The sequence below is a fragment of the Tiliqua scincoides genome, chromosome 14, assembly GCF_035046505.1.
Source record: "Tiliqua scincoides isolate rTilSci1 chromosome 14, rTilSci1.hap2, whole genome shotgun sequence".
NCBI lineage: Eukaryota > Metazoa > Chordata > Lepidosauria > Squamata > Scincidae > Tiliqua > Tiliqua scincoides.
This window is the reverse complement of record NC_089834.1, coordinates 4,896,551-4,918,301: the sequence shown is the minus strand read 5'-3', so window position 1 is coordinate 4,918,301 and position 21,751 is coordinate 4,896,551. Positions and strand designations below refer to the sequence as shown.

The window sequence follows — 21,751 nt, the reverse complement described above, 5'->3', positions numbered from 1 at the left end:
ACAGACTTCAAAAATGATGCATGCACAGGGGGCTCATATTTCTGAAGCTTGGGATGTAGCTTCCAGATCTCTTGAACAGAGGGGGCTGCCTTCTACCAAATCAGAACACTATTACACCTTCCTCACTACTGTTCACACAACAGGCAAGGTTTTAGACTGGAATTTTTCTCAGCCCTGCCTGGAGTTGAACCTGACATTTGTCTGCATGCAAAACCAGAGGTTCAACCACTGAACTCCAGCTCTCCAGGGTTGAAACTGGGGACCCCTCCCAGACATGCTTAGAGATGGCAGACTGAACATTGGCCCTTCTGCATGCAAACAGCACTGAGTTTACCACCCTTCCCCTCTCAACTGGCTTCCGTGACTTGTCTAAATTATCTGCTATTTGTAGTACAGGGAAATTTGCTTGTGCTATAGTGAATCATTACAGGCATGTCATCAGCCTGCACTGAATAAGGAAGGATCTTGTTCTGTTAAAAACATTTCAATTACCATTTGAGGATAACACCAGGGTGTTACACTGCTAAATCAAGCAGTCTACCTCAAACATCTATAAACCTCTCTCTCTCTCTCTCTCTCTCTCTCTCTATATATATATATATATATATATATAATGGACACAGATAAAGACTTCTCTTTTTCAGATCATGCAAAGTAATTGAAAAATATAGACAAAATCCTGAACTACTTCATACATGCGAACCCCTACCCCCCCATGGCTTTTTTTAAATTGCCACAAGGTCCTTTTTATGTCTCTTTCAACAATCATATAATTATGCAATTCCTAAAATACACGCTGGCAACACTTGAGGGGATTTTAATCATTACAGGTGACGAGGTTCCTCTTTCTCATTATGCAGAAAAGGATTAACATTCACTTCACTCCCATAGAGGCTTCTTGGCCACCCCCAGGCAGACCCCTGGAAGTCAGGTTTTTCCAAAGATTAGATTCAAGGAACCCAAATGCTTTTAACAAACACTCTGACTGACAACGGGGGGGGGGGGAACACTGGGCATTTAAAACTGGATCCAAACATTTCCTTTTCCCCCAAAATTAAGTGGCCAATCATCTAAGACGTCCAACTATTTTAATGGATTTCACATCCTTTATTTAATTTTGCAAATCTGACAGAAACACCAGGAAACTCACGATGCTACAATTATATTTCTTCCAATGGCTGTGAGTTATTAACAAGCTGTCAAAACACCATAATTATTTTATACCAAGTTTGACGGATTCCATAAGCCAGTTCTTTAACTCCATCGCATCTAACAATCCCTCCATTCAATTACAGCAACTGTGGGCACACTGCGCTGGCAAGGGGCTATTTCAGGAAGCCCACCTCCTTGCAAGACACTCAGGCTAAAAAAAGCCACAGCCCTGATTCAATAGTCAAAGGCACCCCCATTAGCCACTCTTTAGCAACAATCAAGGGTGCCACACTCCAACAAACTGAAGGCCCTCATTTTAGCACAGCAGTCATGTAAAAAGTCATGTAAAAAGGCCCTCAGTTTGGCTGTACTTGTCGTAAGAGGCGACTAAACAGCCACCGGGTAGATGGAACTGACCCCTGGGGGCTGGGGATAAGAATAGGCCCTCAGTTTGGCTGTACTTGTCGTAAGAGGCAACTAAACAGCCACCAGGTAGATGGGACTCGTTAGCCTGGGAAGGCAGCTCATCTGAGAGAAGGAAAACTCTGATCCCAAACCTCCACTGCCTTGTGGCTACATCCAGTTATGGAAAAGGCTTCAGGAGTCAACCTCGAGGCAAAATCCGGAGCCGGAGTCCCTGAGGCAATTCGTGGCTGGGCACAGTCATGTTCTGGCAACTCCTGCGACGCCACTGGAGCCAACCGTATTGGCCTCTGCCTTTCCATTGGACCATTTCAGCGGCGTGGAGAGGGGGGATTTGCTGCATGGGTGGCAGCCTATCCTCCATGCCTACTTTGCCCGGGCTTCGCGCTCTGGAGAGGACACTCTGTTCCAGAACCACCATTCAGAGCGTGACACCATAGTCTTTCGAGACTGAAGGATGCCAACATGTAAAAAAAATAAAACAGAATGCAAGGATGAAAGAGACCACCATTTAACATACAGTTTTGTAAGTTGCAAAGCTGTGGAACTCCAATGCCCTAAACTGGCAGATCTGTTTTATATAAAAAATAATTTGGTAGCAAGGAACAAAAGTGGCCAAAGCAATTCCATTTTAGGATGCACACATCAGATTTTAGGTAGTGGCCTGGCACAGGATCACTATGTTCTCAGGTTCCTGGGCAGCAGCATCAAATTCAAGGTGCATGACAAGAAGGAATTTAAGACAAAGTGTCAGGCTTCAACTCTTCAATTCAAATATGAAGCCAGACAGAGTTTTGCTGTTTGATAGTGAGCAACCATATTACAGCCTCATTTTCCTACACCTGTAAAATGGGAACATGGCCCATGAGGACAAATCTGGCCTTCAGTTCAATCTGCATGTATTACTACAGAGATCAAAACAACAACAATGCCACACAGAACCTCTTGGCAGCCAGCATGTTTCAATGAATGAGGTGGGGGGAATTCAAACCTCTAATTATTTTCAGATGCTTGCCAAGGACATAAAACCAAGAGAACATGGGATTTCAGTGAATGTGATCAAGGCTGTCCCTCAAAACAGATTGTTGGAAACCAAATGGCTGTCTTTTAATATGGTTTGGGAGTTATGTGCTGGTTGGGGCAATTTTTAAATACATAAAAATCTTTTCTTTAAATGAGGGATAAAAAGGAATGGTGCCATTCACTCCTGTTTATCAATAACAAACTAGCAGACCCATTAACACAGCATATTTCCTTTGATTGCCTTCGACTAAGAACATTTGACAATGTTTCAAAATGCCTTGCCTGTATCATGGTGCAATATATTTTCCATCTTTTCTCCTCCCCCACTTAAGACAGCGATTCGCAACCTTTTTCCATCTCATAGTACACTGGCAAGGCCCTAAAATTTTCAGGACACACCAACAGTTTTCTGACAAAGCACACCACGCTTCCCGCAAGGGGGGCTCACACCCCAAAGGCCCTAATCATAAATGACACCCCTGCAAACTCCCATGGCACACCTGCGGACCATTGGTGGCACACTGGTTGCAAATTGCTGACTTAAGAGAAAGAATGGTCAAGCTGCTGTCAGTTACAAAACAGAAAATTATGCCATAAACCAGTGTTTCTGAAACTGTGAGTCTGGACCCAGTAGGTGGGTCGCACAGCATCAAGGTCAGATGCCACTGAAAATACAGAGCTGAAAATATAGGGTGCAGAGCTGCTGGGTGAGCTGGCTCTCAGTGAGAGAGAGAGGCCTGGTGCTTTGACCTGAACAGGTGGGAAGATGGGAGGCTGGAAAGCAGGGAGGGCAGTGTGGTTGGAGAAGGACCCAAGTCTGCCTTCTGAGCTGGAACATTTGAATTCGGAGCTATGCAAAATAACAGCACGAGCATTGGTTTGAAGGCTTAATTGATGGTGTCACTTCCATCCATGACATCACTTCCAGGGTAATGACATCGCTTCTGGTTGGTCCCAACAAACTGTCATACTAAAAAGTCAGTCCCAGTGCTAAAACATTTGAGAACCACTGCCCTAAACAAAGGCTTCAGTTCTCAGCAAGCAAGATGCAAAGGAGGACACACCAGCATGCTTCACACCTTGCTTGTCACCCTCAACAGATGAGGATGATGAACTGGTGTTCAAAACTGAAATGCAGAACTGCACGCTGAGCTATTAAAGATAGCGCCACCCAAAACGAAAGCCTAATTTAAGCACAAGTGCAACACGCTTGAGCCTCCACACCCCTCCAAAAAGACAGAGAATTCAAATAAAACAAGCCATTGTGAGAGATCATTCCAAGAGTAATCGGTTATAAGAAATCCACTTTCTTCCGAACAAGCGAACTGGTTCTCTTACGGATTATTCCCACTAAAGCAGCAGGCAGGGTCATTCTGCACAAAGAGATGTCACCCAGGGATCTACAAGCAGGGAACCCAAAAAACCAGTTCAACAATAACAAGGGCAAGCTCAGTGACACAAAACCCACATATGCCTTCAACTGATAAACTAGGAGAATTAATCTGTCAGGAAAAGGAAACAGAAGAACACCCAGGCACATTCGTTGGGGACTAACCATTGGGCAGGGTGTCCAACGAGCAAAATCTGAACAGGAGTCCAGATCTACCCAGCAGGCAAATCTGAGCTCCAGGTTAAGGGTGGGAGGCCAGGTTTACCCACCCAGCAAACCTGGGCCATCAAGGCCAGTTCAACCGGGAGCCCATGTCTATCCAGCAGGTAGATCTGAGCTCCAAGCCATGGAAGCCTTAAATTCAGCCTGGTTGACCTGGCCTCTGAATTTAACATAGTGCCCACAGTTCTCCCCCACCCCACCCCCAAATGCAAACACTGATCTGCCCCTGACTGAGAGCCACTGCTATGGATTCAGAAAAGGGCAGATGAGACTAGAACTGGCAGGAGACTAGAACTGGCAGGAGGTTTTACTGTGCTTAGCTTTAAGATGATATTGTAGACCTGGGGAAAGGTTACAGATGAACATTTTGATACTTCTCAGGGGCAGGAATGTGGTTCCTAAACATTTTAGAACCAGGACCCACTTTTTAAAATGACACTCTTTCAGAACCCACCTAACTTTCCAAGACAAAAAGAGGTGATCTAAAAAGAAAAAAAATATTTGTAATTACATGCAAAAAACATTATTTGTTTCTCCTACTGGGGCAGTCTAATAAAGAGCCTCAAGGCTCTTTAATTCTGTGACCCAGCCTTCACCAGTTCCCACTTCCTGTCATTGACAGATTTGGAAAAAACACACCAGAAAAAAAAGATAGTCAAACATTTATCTCCCTACATTTACACAAGCAGGCAAACTTTAGGAGCTCAGTTATTTGCAGCACAGTTAGCAGCTATCCTGCAAACTGCAGGAGCTCAGCTCTGTGAAGGGTAGTTCGCAGCTTTCTGATTTTTGAATAGCCTCAGGACTTGTGGCAATGAGTTCTCTGATCTTTCCATTACCCAGGTTTTCATTGGAGGCTCTGCGGGGTCCTGACCCACAGTTTGAGAAATGCTGTAAGTCATCTTTGTTGCAGGGCTATTAAGGAAATTGTTGCGGTCATCTCCATCAAACATCTGGCAAGCTACTAGCTAGGAAAAAATTGTTACTTGCACTTGCCCAGTGGCTAACAGTAAGCAAATGCTGGTGCACTGCATGCTGTCAGGGAAGCCAACTAATCCTCTGCCCATAGCAACATTAGCCAAGAGCATTAAGCAAAACACTTGAGTGTAGGAGGCAGAATTCCAGCATTCTAATTATGAATATTTGAGGCCATTAAAATTAAAGCAGTCCTTGCTTGATCCTTTTTTTTCTCCCTGCAGATCTTCCCGAACTAGTCACAGTATAGCAGTGTATTCAGTGGGGGCCTTTATCTCAATTATATCTCCCTTTAATAGCACACCAGAAGACACATCAAGTTTTCAGCAATCAGTAGAACAAACAAGCTGAGCTTATTAAAGAAACCAGCCAGCTTAGTACCTGACACTTGGAAGGGGCAGGAGATCTGTGGGTGGGAAGCAAGTAAATTGCAGCACACATATACATCCTGCAGGAACACATATTACAAGCCCTCCAATAAGATCCAAATCTGTGGTTTCAAGGTCAGCCCATTGCAGGGACTTTCCCCATTCCTGTTATGATAACCATTAATTTAAGGAGGTGGTACATCTTTGCAAACCATTGGGATGGGGTGTAGGGGTTAAACCTGCTTCCTGAGCCTGGTGACCTCAGCCAGGAGAACCAATGTTCCGCCTATCTACATGTCACAGCCCTTACTACACCCTGCATTCCATGGCTTTATCAGGGTGGAATGCTGAGAATGGGTTTCATGACTGCACTGGGGCTGCCCTCTTTGGACCTAAGTGTTTCACTGCTATATATAGCTGGCAGAGAGGGGAGGGGAGAGCAGAGGGGTAGAGCATGCTTTCCCATTATGGTGCACATCCCCCAGACCTTCTGTGACATTACAGTATAGTGGAAGACCTGACCCTCCTCTCCCATTTTTGCCCTTCCTACTCCCCACCCCCACCCCCACCCCTGGACCCCTTCCACCATTCCAGGGTTCAGCCACCATCAACTTACTTCCTAGATTCCAGAGCTATGGAGTCAGAAGCAGATTTGTGTGGAGTCAGGAGGGTGCCCCAACTCCACAGCCCTGCTAGTTATTACAGTTGGCAATTCCTTCTATCTCAGCCATCAACCATCATCGTTGATCAGCCATAGGTATCACAGGGTACCCAAGAGAGAGGGAGAAGGAGTTAAAATTCTTCCTCTCATTTAAAATCTCAAAACCATTTTTAATTGGGACAAAAGGATTTCTCCACACAGGTAACATGACACAAGTACAATGACAAGGCAGTGTTTAAAAACCAACAAGCAAATTCCTGGGCTGCTAACCACAAAGAGAACAAAGTGAAAGTGTTAGGCAACCAATTATACAAGGTAGATGAGAATCAAGGCAACCACTAAAATGTCAAAGCAAATAGGAATTACATTCTCCATAAAATTATTGTATTTTATTTTCACATTTTTAGACTTCCTCCAAGTTGCTCAGGGTGGTGCACTGGGTTCCTCCCTTCATTTGGCCTCACAACAACCTTGTGAGGTAGATGAGGCTGAGAGAGAGAGACTGGCCCAAGCTCACATAGGAAGCTACCAGTGCAGTCCAGTCAACTCAACATGGAACTACATCCAACCCAGCAAGCCTTTAGGGGTAGAAGGGACCAATCCACCTGACAAGGCATAGGTCAGTCAGAACAAGACTGACTGTTCAAGACTGACTGTTCACTTGGTCAGAACAGGAACACCCAAGCACTTTGAAGGAATTTAAGAAGTGGGATGCTCTGGTCATTTGGCAAAGGGAAGGCCCTTCAGTTTACAGCTGTTCTGCATGGTAATTAGTAGACCCAGCACTGCCCAAGAACTCCCCCCCCCATGTATACATGGCAGCTCTTTTCCTATGGACCTGCTACACTTCAGTACAATATAAAAATCACTCTTGTTCAATGGTTCATTTTCATATAACAATGTCCACTGACAAGCTGCTGTGTCGCAGCAATCAGAAGGGGCCTTGCTGATGAGGTATAGATTCCCAATATGGGCAGCTGGCATTGATCCTGACTCATTACCAGCTCCAGCAGAATTACATTTGCAACAAGCCTGCCTCTCACAACTGGGTTGACCAGATGAAGCCTGAAAGACAGTCAGCAACTCATTCTGCTAAGCTCATTTTGACAAAGCCTCATGACAGCCCACTCAAAAGTGGTCTGAGGCCAAAACCCACTGTCAGAGGCTGCCTTCTCTTCTCTCTCCAGGACCATGCACTATACACAGTAGATCCCCAGCATCCAAGAATTTGGCTCACCATAGATGCCAGTAGATATCAGGGTCCCAGTTTAAATGCCCTGAAAAGGCATGAAAATTTGGGTTTCTACCTTGTCCCTGCCAAACAGTGCCGTTTCCAAGGCTTTAGAGCCTTTTTAGTACTGAAAAACCCACTTCTATGTCACGCAAAGGTTCCTTGCTCCTCCCAGGTTTGCCCCAGAATGCATTCAGAATGGAACTCCAGCGGATACCAATGTCCCCTCTGATGCATAAGACATCATGCATAGATAGTGCATGAGGCTTTAAAGAAAACAAATCCTTGCCCCAAAGTAGTTTACAATAACAGACAGGGTAGTATAGTGGTTAAGAGTATCAGATCTGATGAGGAGACTTGGGTCAGTCACAATATCTAAGCCTAGCCTACCTCACAGGAATGTTCCAAGGATAAAAGGAGGGGGGGAAGGAACCATATGAACACCATGAAATAAATGGGAGTTGCCTCCCATTTCTAGGACAAAATGGGAGGAGGGCACAATTATTTCAGTTAAATGGATTTTGGAAGACCTAGGTATGGCTTCTAACTTGCAAGCTAGATTTTTAAAAAGCAAACATTAAAAAGCTGGATTTCACATTAAATGCCCCCAAAATTCAACCAGAACAGGAATGAGCCTAGGAAGAGTTCTTATTCTAGATGCACTGAAGCTTTAACACATAAATGAAAGGTAATTTTTAAAAGCATTTAAATCTGAAGAAATGCCTTCAGGGTTCAGGAATGCAAAGAGATGAGCTTCTTGTCTGGGACTATATCTCCTCCCCCTTGCCCTCCCAGCACTGCCGCCCCACAGATCATGCATATACAGAGCTATAGGATTTTTTGGAGCCCTACAGTTGGAGGGAGGGGCTACTATAAACTCTCAGAGCAAGGAGAGCACCACATATCTCCTCACGCATGGCTACCAGCACTGTATAAAAAGTAGGAAAGCAGCCACTGCCTCAGTCCCCCCTAACCCTTCACCAGAAAAACTGACGCCGAGGCTGGCACTGAAAGTGCTACAAGAGAATGAATGGATGAAATGAGGGATGGAGAGCATTTTTCTTTCCCCTCCTCACACTCAAAGTGCTGTGGAAATAAACAATTACTGACAATTTGACAAAAAGGATTTGAAAAATGGGTCTGTGCCCTTTATAGACTTTGCAGCCCATTAACAAAAAGCCTCAAACATCTTTCCTGCCAAGAGGTCTATCCTTGCTTCCATCCATGCTTTGACAAACAGGGTGGGTGGGAAGGAGAGTGTGAGATCCTTGGTTTTGCCTAGGACCTTACTTGAGCCTCTGAGAGGTATGAAATAATCACCCCTTAGCCATGCTGAAAAGTTAACCCCCTGCAGAGCCCACAGTTGCCCCCAATGGCTTACAGGCAGTCAAGATGAATTAAGGAGTGGGGCACCTCCTCCTTAAGGCACTATCTCCTGCTCCACTGCCTTCAGATTCCTCCTTTTATCTTCTATAGCCAGCTATAACTATCTTCTACAGCCAGCCACACAGAGGTCATTACTTGTCCTACCTGGGAAGGTCAGGGTTAGGGTGCATGCATAACAGCTGCTCTAACACCAAAAGTCCCTCTCTAGGTGAGGAGGATGCCAAGGTGGGGGCAGTGCTAGACCATGGTGATCTTTCTCCTACTGCTGCAGGTACAGAGAAACAACTCAGACTGCTCATTACAGTTCACTTGCAAGCAGGACCCTCATTCATTTGCTGACACAAGGGAGCCCGTGTCACTTGGCAGTGTTGAATTCAGTGGAGGCAACCTTGGACCAGATGCTCTTCAACTAGCCTACCTCACAGGGTTGTTGAAGGGGGGAGAAAGAAGAGAGCCCTGCATTCCACCTAAAGTCAATGGAAGGAAGGTGGGAGGCAAATGCAAAAAGCCTGGCCTGAGACAGTTATTTTGTCTGTGGTTTTGAAAACTGAAGCAGTGGCCCACAAGGTTGTAAATCAGAATTATACAGAAATTACATGTGTGGTTGAATAATCTGAAGCATTTTCAAGATGGAAGCATATCTTGCCCTCTAAGATCACGCCGGATGGGAGAAGGCTCCAGGTGCTATTTATTCAGGGAAAGGACATAGCTCAGTGGCAAAGTAGCCAAAAGGACCCTGGTACAACCCTTAGTGCAAGGCAGGCAACAGTCCTTGTCTGGAACACTGGGGAGGCCCTGCTAGTCTGCTGATATTTTTTAACAGGCCAAGTGTCTGATTTTGTACAAGATTTTGAACGTTTAGGAACATTCAAAATCTTGTACAAAATCAGACACTCAGCCTTGTTCAAATCTGGTTCAGTGAGGAGAGTGGGGGCAGACCGAAGGGCACCTGCTGCACCCAAGCTTGACCCCAACACATCCCCTTATGCCAATGCACTTCCTGCATTGGTCTCTGGGGTCTGCTGGGAAATGCCTGCTGAGCCATTCCAGGGATCTTGAGATATGGCAGGCTGTGCTCTCTGCCCAGACCCCACCCAATAAAGATGAATGCAATTTAGTTCTGATGTAGGAGACTTAAAACAGAAAAAAGTTTCTCCCTAACATCCAAGGAGAATGGAAAGCATATTCAGATTTGGAGGTCACCTTGAGTAAATGGTATATGAACTACAGACTGCACTGCCCAACCAGCCTGGACTAATGGAAAATTCTGAGTGTCAACAGTGAGATCCTGGCACCTCCAAAAAAACCTCTCACTTAGGACAGTACACCAGGAAGTTGTGTAGTTTAAAGGTGAGAAAGCCCTGAAAGGAATGGAGAGTACGTGCACATTTGCTGTTATATTTCTGGAGCTCAGACCCTTCCATGATGCCCTCAGTGTGATAATATTGTCCTTAGTACTGGAGCTGAACTGCACTCTGTACCGTGAAAAGGCTGTTCCTCAAGCAAGCCAGTTTGCTTAGGAAGCTGTTTGCAGAAGGCTTAGTAGAGCCAACTCTGCGCCACAAGAGAAAAGACTGCCAGCACGCTGCATGCAATAAACAAAGGCTGTCCTAAGCCCAAGCTACTCACCTGCACCCCCTTTTGCAACCCCTGCGTAACTCTGCCCATACCTTATTCCAATTGGTTCCAGCCTAGGGCAGACAGGTCTACTGCACCTCCACAACAAGCGCAATCAAAGCATTCCATCTCCCAGTGCAGTGAAAGTGACCCAGACCAAACCAAACCCTTCCAATTTGCTCTTTCCAATCAGATTGAAGATACACAGAAATGCAAGAGATGGGCTCCTCCTAAGGATGGGCAATTCCTTCCACCCCAAAAGTAGAACTCCCCCCACCCAAGAGTAAAAGCAAATGGTGAACTGAACTTTAAAAGGTTTATTCTTCTTGCTCCAAACTAATTCTCAAACTAATTCTCTGCTTCCTAATTTTAGTGGTTTGCATTCATTGTTGTCCATCTGTTCTCCCCCCTCTTCAAAAATATTAAAACAGGTTATATTTAAAAGGTATACACACCAGCTATCAGCACCAACTCAATAAACAGGCCACGGTCCGTGGCTAAGCAAAAAAGCACCTGCCTTGCAGAGAGGTCACAGGTTCAATCCCAGGCATGCAAAAAAAAAAAAACCCTCTGAAAATCCTGGAGAGCCACTGCTGATCTGAGTAGACAAATTGGAGCTAAATGAACGGAGGCAGCTTAGTCTAAGCAGCAGCAAGTGTGCTATCAAGAAGCAGATCAAAATACAGACCCAGGCCACAGCTATCATGCAATTTCTGGCTCCAGACCCACATTCTTTTCTTAAAAGGGCTCTTCACAATACTATCCAGAGCCTTCCCTTCAGAGCAAGTAGTGGTGATGCAGGGGTTCAAGTGCTTAATTAAGTCTGGGGAGGACTGGGTTCAAGGCCCACTCAGCCTGGAAGCTAACTCACTGCAGGGGGCCTGGGTCTGCCAATCTCAGTCTAACCTCTCTTGCAGGTTTGTTGCAAAGGTAAGATGGGGAGGGAGGGGGAGGAGAAACTATGCATGCCATCAGGAGTTTCACAGAGGAACCACCCAACAGTGTAATGAAATTAACACTATTTCCACATTCTGCAGACAAAGTCAGGGATTTTCCAGCCCAGGCTGGGGAAAAGTGAAGTGTTTTCACACCAGTATCAAAGTCGATAAGCACACTCTTGGAAGTTCCCCAAGCTCACCCACATCAGCCTATAAACTAGTTCCTTTTTCAGTGTACTTTACCATCACCAAAACATATGCCATAAGGTACCAGAAGCTCAGACCTCTGGGCAGTGGGGCATAACTTGCCATAATTATACAATACAATGACACCTAGCAGGACATCCAACTGACACAGTGTTCATTGGGGGATCAAAGAGTAGAGAATCATGAGAAAGCAATGTTTGCACAAGTGGCCTCTTGGGCAAATCAGAGTATAAAACACCCAACAAAGCAGCTCTCTGTAGCATGTAACTTCTCGCAAAAGTCCAAAATTTGTTTTATTACAATACACCAAGTTGACAGCAAGATAATACTATATAACACTACAATAACGCTGTTATCCACTCACTACTTCCCTCGACAGCATCCAATTAATTATTCTGATGAACTTCCCATTTTAGTGCTGTTTTAATATTTTTGAAGAGGGGGGAGAACAGATGGACAACAATGAATGCAAACCACTAAAATTAGGAAGCAGAGAATTAGTTTGAGAATTAGTTTGGAGCAAGAAGAATTAGTTTGGAGCAAGAAGCTGGTTCAAAAACCATTCAAGAAGATAACCCAAGCTTGTACCCAGAGAAGCCATTAAATGTTGCTCCATCAGCCTGCCCACCCAACCCCAGTACTCACAAGTCACATTCACCCCTGCAAATCTGAGAAATCTAAACTCGTGTGCATGTGGAGAACTCAGTATTTACAAGAACATTACGGTTTCTGTGGTGAGTTCAAAGGGAGTGGGGAAATTCCCAGCTAGTGGAGATAAAACCGAGAACGCCTTCCAAACACCACCACCACCACCAATTCCTCTTAACACACACAGCAATTTCAGAATTTCTATGGGGAAGCCCACAACAGGGTTTCTCCACTGCCCTAATTGCTGGCTCTTCTAAAACCGAAGTTTTAAAAAATAATGGTGTCTGGCAACCAGATTAGTACAGAATAGGGCAATGAACTGCCACGTCGGCAAGAGATTCACTTCTCAAATGTGCAAACCTCAAAGACAGTTATGGTGCAGACTCTCAAATACTGGGAAACCCCAGGAGGACCACAGTAGCCTCCCACCTTTTCCAAGTATCCGTTTGTACAAAATGAGGACAGTGCCTTGGAAAAGGCGAGAATGTAAATATTCCTTCGCAAGGAGGTGGTGGAGGGGGCTGAGGAAGGGAAGGAATGGGAGGGAGGAGGAGAAGGAGCAGGCTCCCAAAGGCATCGCTGGCTGGCTGGCTGGCTGGGTTTCCCTGGGAGTGGGTTTCTCTGGATGTGACTTGGGAGTGCAGACTCCAGCTGGCCAGGGAGCACAGAGGAAGGGAGTTGGAGGCAGTGTGGCAGCAGGAGAGGGGAGAAACAATATGCTCAACCCCCAGCCCTGGTACCCCCTCCCCAGTTGGCAGGAATGGGCCCCCTGGATGTGCTCTTCTAGAGCCCAGGGGTGGAGCAAAGGATCCAGGCAACCAGGTTTTTGCACCCCTTTTGGAGAGGGGAAACAGGTAGTATCTCTGCTGTCCTACTGCAAGCTGCCCACCTGGGGAGAAGCAATTCCAGAAGTTGCCGAACTGGCACCACTGTAGCCAAGTACAGCAGGTGTAACCCCTGACTTTTCCTCCTCAGAGAGCAGCAGCAGCTGTGTCCATGGGGAGCCCACCCACCCCACACTTGGCCAGTTCCCCTATCTCATCAGATTGCAATCCTATGCATGCTTACCTTGGAGTAAGCCCCACTGACTATAATGGAACTTACTTCTGAGTAGACATGCCTAGAATGGGGCTGTTAGTCACACTGTGGCTGTGATGGACTTCTCCAGAAATTTCTCCAATCCCCTTTTAAAGGCATCTAGTCTAGACACCATCATCACATCTTGGGGCAAGGACTTCCACAGACTAATGGCAGAGTAGGCAGCTGTTTTGTGGCTGCAGTCTACCTATAGGCTTGCTCACACTCTTAGCTCCAACCAAAGTCGTCCACAGCTACAGCGTGACAGCAATTAGAACAGGAAGTGAAGAGAGGTTTTCCACCCCCCCCAAAGCCCCTGCAGTGCACACCAAAAGGACTTTTCTTCCTGAGACATGCAGCAGCCATTCTGAGATGTCGCTCTGAGCTGGTGCTTCTCCTTCAGGACCAACCTGCCTAAATTGTGTTGAACACTTTCCTAAGGACTCTGCACTCACAAGCGGGGGGAGCAGGGCCAGGGCTGTGTAACAAAAGGAACTGTGGAGGGATTTGTGTGCTTTTCCTTGGTTCATTTAACTACCTTGCATGACTTGTCTATAATCCCCTTGTGCTTACCCTCTCCCTTTTTGAGGTGTTTTTCCACACTTAAAAGAGGCAAGGGCTGTGCGTAATGTGGTCTGGTGTGGGGGAAAAGAGACTGGATTGAATTGGGTGAGTATGAAAACTACTGAGCTGGGGTAGAATTATTTTGTGTTCCATGTATTCCATGTAAACCCAAGACTTTCACAGCTACTGAAGCAAATGCAAGCACAACCATCACACTAATTATTAAATAATCTTCTTATTTATTACAAATTTAATTGTACTTTTTGTGTGCAAGGGTGGGGGGTTGCATGTGGTCCCCACCGTCTCCAAATTTTGCCTTAGTGGTCCCTGAGCTCCTAAAGGTTGGGAACCACTGCTTTAAAAGGGTGCACACACATCACACACACCGCATTCACTATGGCTGCTGAAAGCTCTCCAGCTACTAAACTCTCCCCAGTCAACAGCCAAAAAGGGAACAAGTCAATTCTGCTTATGCTGTTTATTCTGATGAGCCAAATTAAAACCCAGAATGCAGAAGTGGAGGTGCTCTTAGACTGATAAAAAGGCTGGCTGCAAGACAGTCATCCTTTTGCTTACAACTACCTGGTTATAGATTCTAGGTGTCTCTTTGCTCTCAACCACTCATTTCCATCAGGCCTCCAAAACCTCACGGCCCAACAAACAAAACACAATCCGTAATCTGCGTATTGTGGAGCCAGTCAAAGTACTGGATAACCCACCACCTGGTTTTGGCAGATCCTGGGTGGTTTAGGGAGGAAATTTATCAAGCATCTGAATAAATAACATGTATGTTGGACATGGCTCATGGTGATGCTTGTACACATGCATCTTCCATCACATATCTGAGCTCAAGCAAAAGACTGTTTATCCTGCCTCCAATGAATTCAGTGAGGCATATAAGGTTCTCTTCCCCCCTCCCCAAGTATCCTTGCAACAGCCCTGCAGAGGAGACAGGTTAGAACAGACTGGTGAATTAGAACAGGCAAAAAGAAATATTTCTTTACCCAGCATGTGATTAATCTATGGAACTCTTTGCCACAGGATGTGGTGATTGCACAGATTTTTAGAAAGAAAGTCCATCACTGGTTACAAGCCGTGATGGGTATGTAAAACCTCCTGGTTTTAGAAATAGGCTGCCTCAAAATGCCAGGTGGAAGGGAGTGGCAAAAGGATGCAGGGATCTTGTTGTCTTGAGTGCTCCTTGAGGCTTCTGGTGGTCTACTGTAATATGAACTGGATGAGCCCTTGGCCTGATCAGGGGAGGGGGGTTCTTATGTGGTCTTCACCAGCCCTGCCTGGAAACACCTGTATCTGAACCTAGAACAGTATATGTATGGAAAGCAGTACACCAGAATTACAGCCCATTCCCACGAAACCAACCAAGTAAAGCATACATGAAACAACTTCCTAACAAGTCACACCATTGACCCAGGCAGCTCGGCAGCTCTCCAGGGAGATATCTGTCCTTCCTTAGGATAGATGGAGAAATGATTAGCCCAGGATCACCTAATGAGCAAGAAAGAGAGCCTGGGTGGCTCTTATGGAAGGCAATAGCTACACCACATGAGTCCAGATATGCTGTAAACTAGCAGGCCTCCCACCAGACAAAGAGGACTAGTGTAATACTGCACTTGAGTGAATATGCAAAATCTCCAAGGTCTCTCCTCTGCCAAGAAGACTTGGACAAGCCAGTCTTCTCACCAGTAAAATGGACACAACCTTAACTTTCAAGAGCGACAAATGTATGTGAAATGCTATCTCTCAGGGATAGCCTTGAACTATATCAAGAATAAATGGTATCCATTTTGCCATGCAGAGTGACATTCACATAGGAACACAGTCATTTAAGAACCCATTTCCCCCACCCCAAGAGGTTGGTTCCATGAGCCAGAAGAGACACAAAGAGCTAGACCCTTGGGTGGGATTTTTGTTGCTACTGTTTGCTCTTGTCTGTACAGGTTACTCAAGGTCCATGAAACTCACAGGTCAATTTGATAACTAGGTAAGCACCTGGTCTATGGCATTCTCCAACCAACAAAGAGAGATGGCTCAAATCATTATCTCCCTCCCCCCCCCCCCAGCAGAGAACAAACAGTTTAGAGATGTGAGGTTCCCAGCACAGTAGTCTGAACACACGTGATGGAGCCACTTTGCTGAAATAAGCAGGCCTGGGTCAAAGTCTGAGTAGGGCACCATCTGAGGCCCCTATTCATGCCACCTGGAGTGGCTTGATGGAAGCAAGGTGGAATACAAGTGTAATAAAGCTAATGAAGCTAACCAGAATACAGATGGCTCACTCAAGCTCTAGGAAAGGGGAAGTCAAAGCGACAAGAGAACATGGAAAGATCCCACTGACTTAAGCCAGGAGCCCAGGAGAAGGAGAATTTTTAAAAACCCAGAAGCTTTGGTTCTCAATGCCTTGGTCATCATTCCAGCACAAGCCACCTGTTAAAAGTGAAATGCATCAAGGCAGGCCTGGTTTTCAACAGCCTTGCCCAAAAGAAAGTTGAACAATTTGCACAAGCTTGCAGTTCTGGCATGCAAACTCTAAAAGGCGGGAAACACACACATCTAGGTATATCAAAGCTCACAATTTGGAGACAATTCAAAGGTTCAACAGCCTTAAGTTCCAGTGGGAAGACACACAAAAACAGAGGCAGGGTTGGGTATCAAGGAGGTGTAGCCATTAGCTACTGCTTGTGCAACTGCTTTGTATAGAGGGAACTACCAGTGATCAGCTAGTGAGGAGCAGAGAATTGCTAGGATGATCTCCCTGCTCCTGAACTGACCCCCCCCCCCCATTCCAAGCCTTTGGACTAGACTTCTTGATGATCAATGGACAGAGAGTAGATTTTCCATTACTACCTTTCGCAGCTGTAAGGCTTCCTCTGAAGCAACTACAGCAAGGGACTGTTGGAGCCAGGATATTGACCAATGTTTCAAAACTATGCAGCAGCTCTTGAATGAGGTGCCCACAAAGATTATTTCTCAGAAGACAAAGATTATTGCTTCAAAGTGACAATTCTCAAGGCTCAGTGGTTTAACTGGCTCTTAGTTGTGCCTGACAGATACATGACAATGTCCAGAACAGGGGAAAAAATCCACACAGGTAGAGTAACAAAAGGTGAAGGCCACAGGATGGAGATGAAGACTTTAAGGTCACCATGGCAACTCTCCTATCAAGGCAACTCTGGGACTTGATAACCACAACTGGAACTTTCTCCATGGAAATCTGGGCCCAGCATTGATTATCTGATTCACAACAGCCACATCCTCTGGAAAAAAACCTTTAACCAGCTGGTTTGATGCATGCAACACCCTGATACAGTATTTTCCTCAACGGAAGCACCAACAACTTCAGATTGGAAGCAAGCGGAAATCAGAAGAAAGGACCCAAAGTTGCAACCAAAGACCAAAAAACCACACACAACACTGCTCTTCCAGGAAACAAAGCAGCAGCCAGAGGGCTTTGAACTGGTGAGCAGGCCCCTAATCTCCCACACCTCCAAAATCAAGTAACATCTTTGAGAAAGCTGATGGCAAAATTAAACTTGGCTACACCCACAAATGCCAACTTTAAAATACACAAACTGGTCACTGTTGCCATCAACTCTTCACTCCTATGAGCTGGAGTCCTGAAAGGTATTCGCATGCACCCAGGGTCTCAGCAGACAAGCACAACTTTTTTTTTACAAAAGCACTTACCAGAAAGTCTTTAATCAGCCCATCAGACTTCTCATATCATGAACAAAACAGAAAATTTCAAAACATCACACAAAATCCCCCAGCTTGTCACAGTCCCTCTGAAAATATTATTTTTCCTGCTCTGCTTAACTTGCTCAGATGAAACAGTCAACAAAAGATGAGAAATCTCTTCAATTACTTCCAATCAAAGGGGGGGGAAAAGAGTCACCAGTCAACATTCCTCTTCCTTCAAACCTCCAAATAGCAAATGCAAATTACTTGGTTTTATAAATAATTGTAAAGTAATTGTTGTTACTTTATGACAAAAGTAACATGTTGGCAACAAAAAAGATAGGAGTTGTTTGTTTTTTTTTAAAAAGCACAAATTACTCAATTGCCTCTCCAAATTTAGCAATTCACAGCCTGTCAAGAGATTCTCTCTGCACAAGTGACCCCCTTCGGAATGACACACCATTGTGCAAAAATTTTGCACTTCTCCCTAGAGACTTGCCAGCCAATTAAAACCCAAAACAAACATGAGACTCTCCCTGAGCCAGAGAGCAGGTTATCAGCTCACCCAGCTGTAAGCTGCTGGCCTACATCAACTCAGAGGCAGTCCTGACAAGTATACTCAAGATGTTGCCAGATGCTTATCAGGTCTGAGACCATATACATACATGCGTGGAGCTACACCCAGTGTCAGCTCCCACGCCCAGACCCTTGCCTTTCATTCCTCCAGGCTGGATACACAGTGCAACCAGAAGTTGATTGATATTGACAAGGCAGGGAGGTTGGGTGCTGGATTGGGTGCTGGGTCCCGCTTGAGACCCTGCACCCACTCCAGGCTCTTCTCCCCTGCACCTACCCCCACCCCAAGACCAGGCTTTCTCGGTAAGCAGCCAAGCCAAACCAAGCCAGCCAGCTCTTTTATCCCTTACCTCCAAGGCTTCCATGGTGGTGAAGCTGGCAATGGCAAACCCATCAATTAAATCCTCTTCCTGGGAGCTGGATTCTCGCCTCCTCCGCCTAGGAGGTCTGGCATTCCTGGTTGCAGCAGCCGCCACCACCGGGCTCTTTGGGTTCGGACAGTTCTGGCTGGTATTCTCCTTGCCCGGGCTGGGTTCCCTTTCGGATGCCGAAGAAGGGCTGCGATTCGGGCCATTGGGATCCCTTCGTCTCACCCGGTCCCTTTGGGATCTGGATTTCCTGCTCTGTCGGATCTTCCCATCCATTTCCAGGAGGGAAAAAGAGGAAGAGGGTGAACCCCCTCCCAAAAAAAGGACCCCCAAATCCAATTTTTGTTCCAAATTTTAAAAAATCACTTCTTTAATATCCAAATGATCCAGTCTGGGTGTTTCCCCCCCCCTTAAAAAAACACACTGATCGTCTTCCAGGCTCAAAATGCCCCCCCAAAGGGAGGTTGGCAGTAGGGAGAGAAGGAATATAATCCAACAGACCTTGATGGCAAGAAAGGGGTGATCCAAGGAAGGGCAGAGGGGACAAGGGAGTGGGGTGGGGGTGAGGGGAAGACCTCCAGTAGCAAAAAAGGTTACAATCCACCAGGTGACCTTGACAAATCCCCCCCCCTTTTTCACTTGCCAAAAAAATAATATATTAAAAAATAAGATAAAAATCAAGGAAAAATAAGCCAAAAAGCAGACCGTGGAGCCCCAAAGGAGGAGACCCCCCTGGGTGGTCCTGAGTCCGAGGCTGGCTGGAGGCAGCCCCCCCAATCTCAAAGCGAAGTGGAATCCAGCTGGGGGGAGATCCAGGCAGCGGCAGCAGCAGCAGCAGGGAGGGGGAGGAAGGGGGTCCTGGGCGAAGCCTTCCTCCCCCTTCCTCCTCCTCCTCCCCCGCCCGCCCCCACCCGCCCCGGGTTCGAATCCTGCTGCAGGAGGCGCTGCAATGTGGCCGCCCCGCTGGCAACAGATGCCGGCCGCCCCCCGCAACTTTGTTGCCAGGCGGGCGCCGCAGCAGGGCCGAGCGCCCCCCGCCCGCACCCGTGCCCCTCCCAGCAGCCGCGCAGGCGGACAGAGGGGCGTCCCCGCGCTCTCAAGGCGCCGCCGACGGGCCCCCCCCGCAGCCCCGAAGCCGCCCCATCCCTCGCCGGCCGCGCCGCGCCGCTCCTCTCGGTGCTTAGCACCGCCCGGCAGGCCGCGCATGAGCAGGGCCGCCAGCCTCCGCGCGTCACTCCGCGCACGCCGCCCGCCCCGCCCCCCGCGCGACCCTCCCCAGCGCGCACCCGCTGCAAGAGAGGGGTACAACCCCCTCCCCCCTTTGCTAGAGGGAGAGAACAGCCCCCTCTCCCCCACCCCCATGCAACGGGGGACGACCCCTCCCCCACTGCAAGAGAGGGGGTACAACCCCCTCCCCCCTTTGCTAGAGGGACAGAACAGCCCCCTCTCCCCCACCCCCATGCAACGGGGGACGACCCCTCCCCCACTGCAAGAGAGGGGGTACAACCCCCTCCCCCCTTTGCTAGAGGGAGAGAACAGCCCCCTCTCTCCCACCCCCATGCAACGGGGACGACCCCTCCCCCACTGCAAGAGAGGGGGTACAAGCCCCTCCCCCCATTGCTAGAGGGAAAGAACAGCCCCCTCTCTCCCACCCCCATGCAACGGGGGACAACCCCTCCCCCATTGCAAGAGGAAGAGAGCAGCTCCCTCTCTCCCATCCCATTGCAAGAGAAGGTAGGCCACCCCTCCACCCATTGCTGGGGGGGGCACAGCACCTCTTCCCACCCCCAGTGCAATAGAGGTGGAACAGCCCCACCCCCCTCCATTTGCAATAAAGGTAGACCACCCCTTCCCCATTGCCTGAGGGGGAAACAACCCCCTCTCTCCCACCCCCAATGCAATAGAGGTGGAACAATCCCATCCCACCATTGCAATACAGGGTAGGCCACCACCCCCATTACCAGAGGGTGGAACAGTCCCCTCTCTTCCACCCCCAATGCAATAGAGATGGAACAACCCAACTCCCCATTGCAATAAAGGGTTTTTTTTATTGCAAAAAAAGTAGGTCCTGCTGCTAAAAGTTTGAGAACCACTGGCATATTGCACTCCTTTTCCCCTTTGCAGAAGGGGGGAACAGCCCCCTCTCTTCCACCCCTCATTGCCATAGAGGGGGAAAACAGCCCCCCTCTCGCAATGGGGGAGAGTTAATGCAATATGCCAGTGGTTCTCAAACTTTTAGCACCAGGACCTACTTTTTAGAATTAGAATTGTCAGGACCCACCAGAAGCAATGTCATTACATCACCAAGCAAGAAAATTAACAATCCTAGGCTACAATCTTACCCACACTTACACAGGAGTAAGTCCCATTTACTATAATTGGGAACAGCATCTACATAGTAGCCTGTTACAAGTACAGGTCTGTAATATTTCACTAAATGTAGTCACATACCATGATAGCATCAAGTCTGATATATTAAAAATAAAATATTGAAATGAATAGGGACCCACATGAAATTGCCTCACAACCCACCTAGTGGGTCCTGACCCACAGTTTGAGAAACACTGCAGTCTGCATATCAGAAGTGGCTGCAATTGTCACTACAAGAAATAAGATCATCAGAAGAGCATTGCTGAACCCAAAGGCCCATCTAGTCCAGTTTCCTGTGTCTCACAGTGGCCCACCAGATTCCTCAGGGAACACCCAAGGCCACAAGAGACCCATTTCATGGTGCCACTCCTTTGCTTCTAGCATTCAGAGACAGCCTACTTCTAAAACCAGGAAGTTGCACATGCCCATATGGCTTGTTACACATGGCCTGTAACCTGTGATGGACTTTTCCACCATCAATCTATCCAATCCCCTTTCAGGTTATCTCAGACAGACACCATCACCACATCCTGTGGCAAGGAGTTCCACAGGTAAATCTTAAATAGGGGAAATTGCACTAGGTCTTGTATTTGGGGGTGAGTGGGAGGGAAAGAGAAATGACACACACACCAGTCTCTTTAGTTGCACTTTTCCCTGTACATGTGTGGAAATCAGACCAGGAAAATGACAGCAAGCTAGACCCTCCCCCTCCATCAGAATCTCTGCCTTAAAGGGTATTTTGAGGGGGAGGCCAAGGAGAAGAGTATCCTTATTGCAATTATTTATACAGGGTGGGGAGTTAACAGCTATATCAGTTCACCCCCCCCTTTTAGCTATAGTCGTTAATATGAAGGGAGAC

At 47.0% G+C, this 21,751-nt stretch overlaps 1 protein-coding gene across 16 annotated transcripts in view; it reads right to left on the bottom strand.

Moving 5' to 3' along the window:
• FBRSL1 (fibrosin like 1) overlaps window positions 1-19,370 on the bottom strand; it is an 863,567-nt gene extending 844,197 nt beyond the window's left edge. For all 16 annotated transcript variants that reach the window (XM_066609681.1, XM_066609673.1, XM_066609675.1 and 13 more), the window contains exon 1: window positions 18,505-19,370. In XM_066609681.1, the coding sequence (XP_066465778.1) occupies window positions 18,505-18,798 (294 nt within the window). In that variant the 5' untranslated portion in view covers window positions 18,799-19,370. The remainder of the gene's footprint in view (window positions 1-18,504) is intronic.
• Window positions 19,371-21,751: the final 2,381 nt, after the last annotated feature.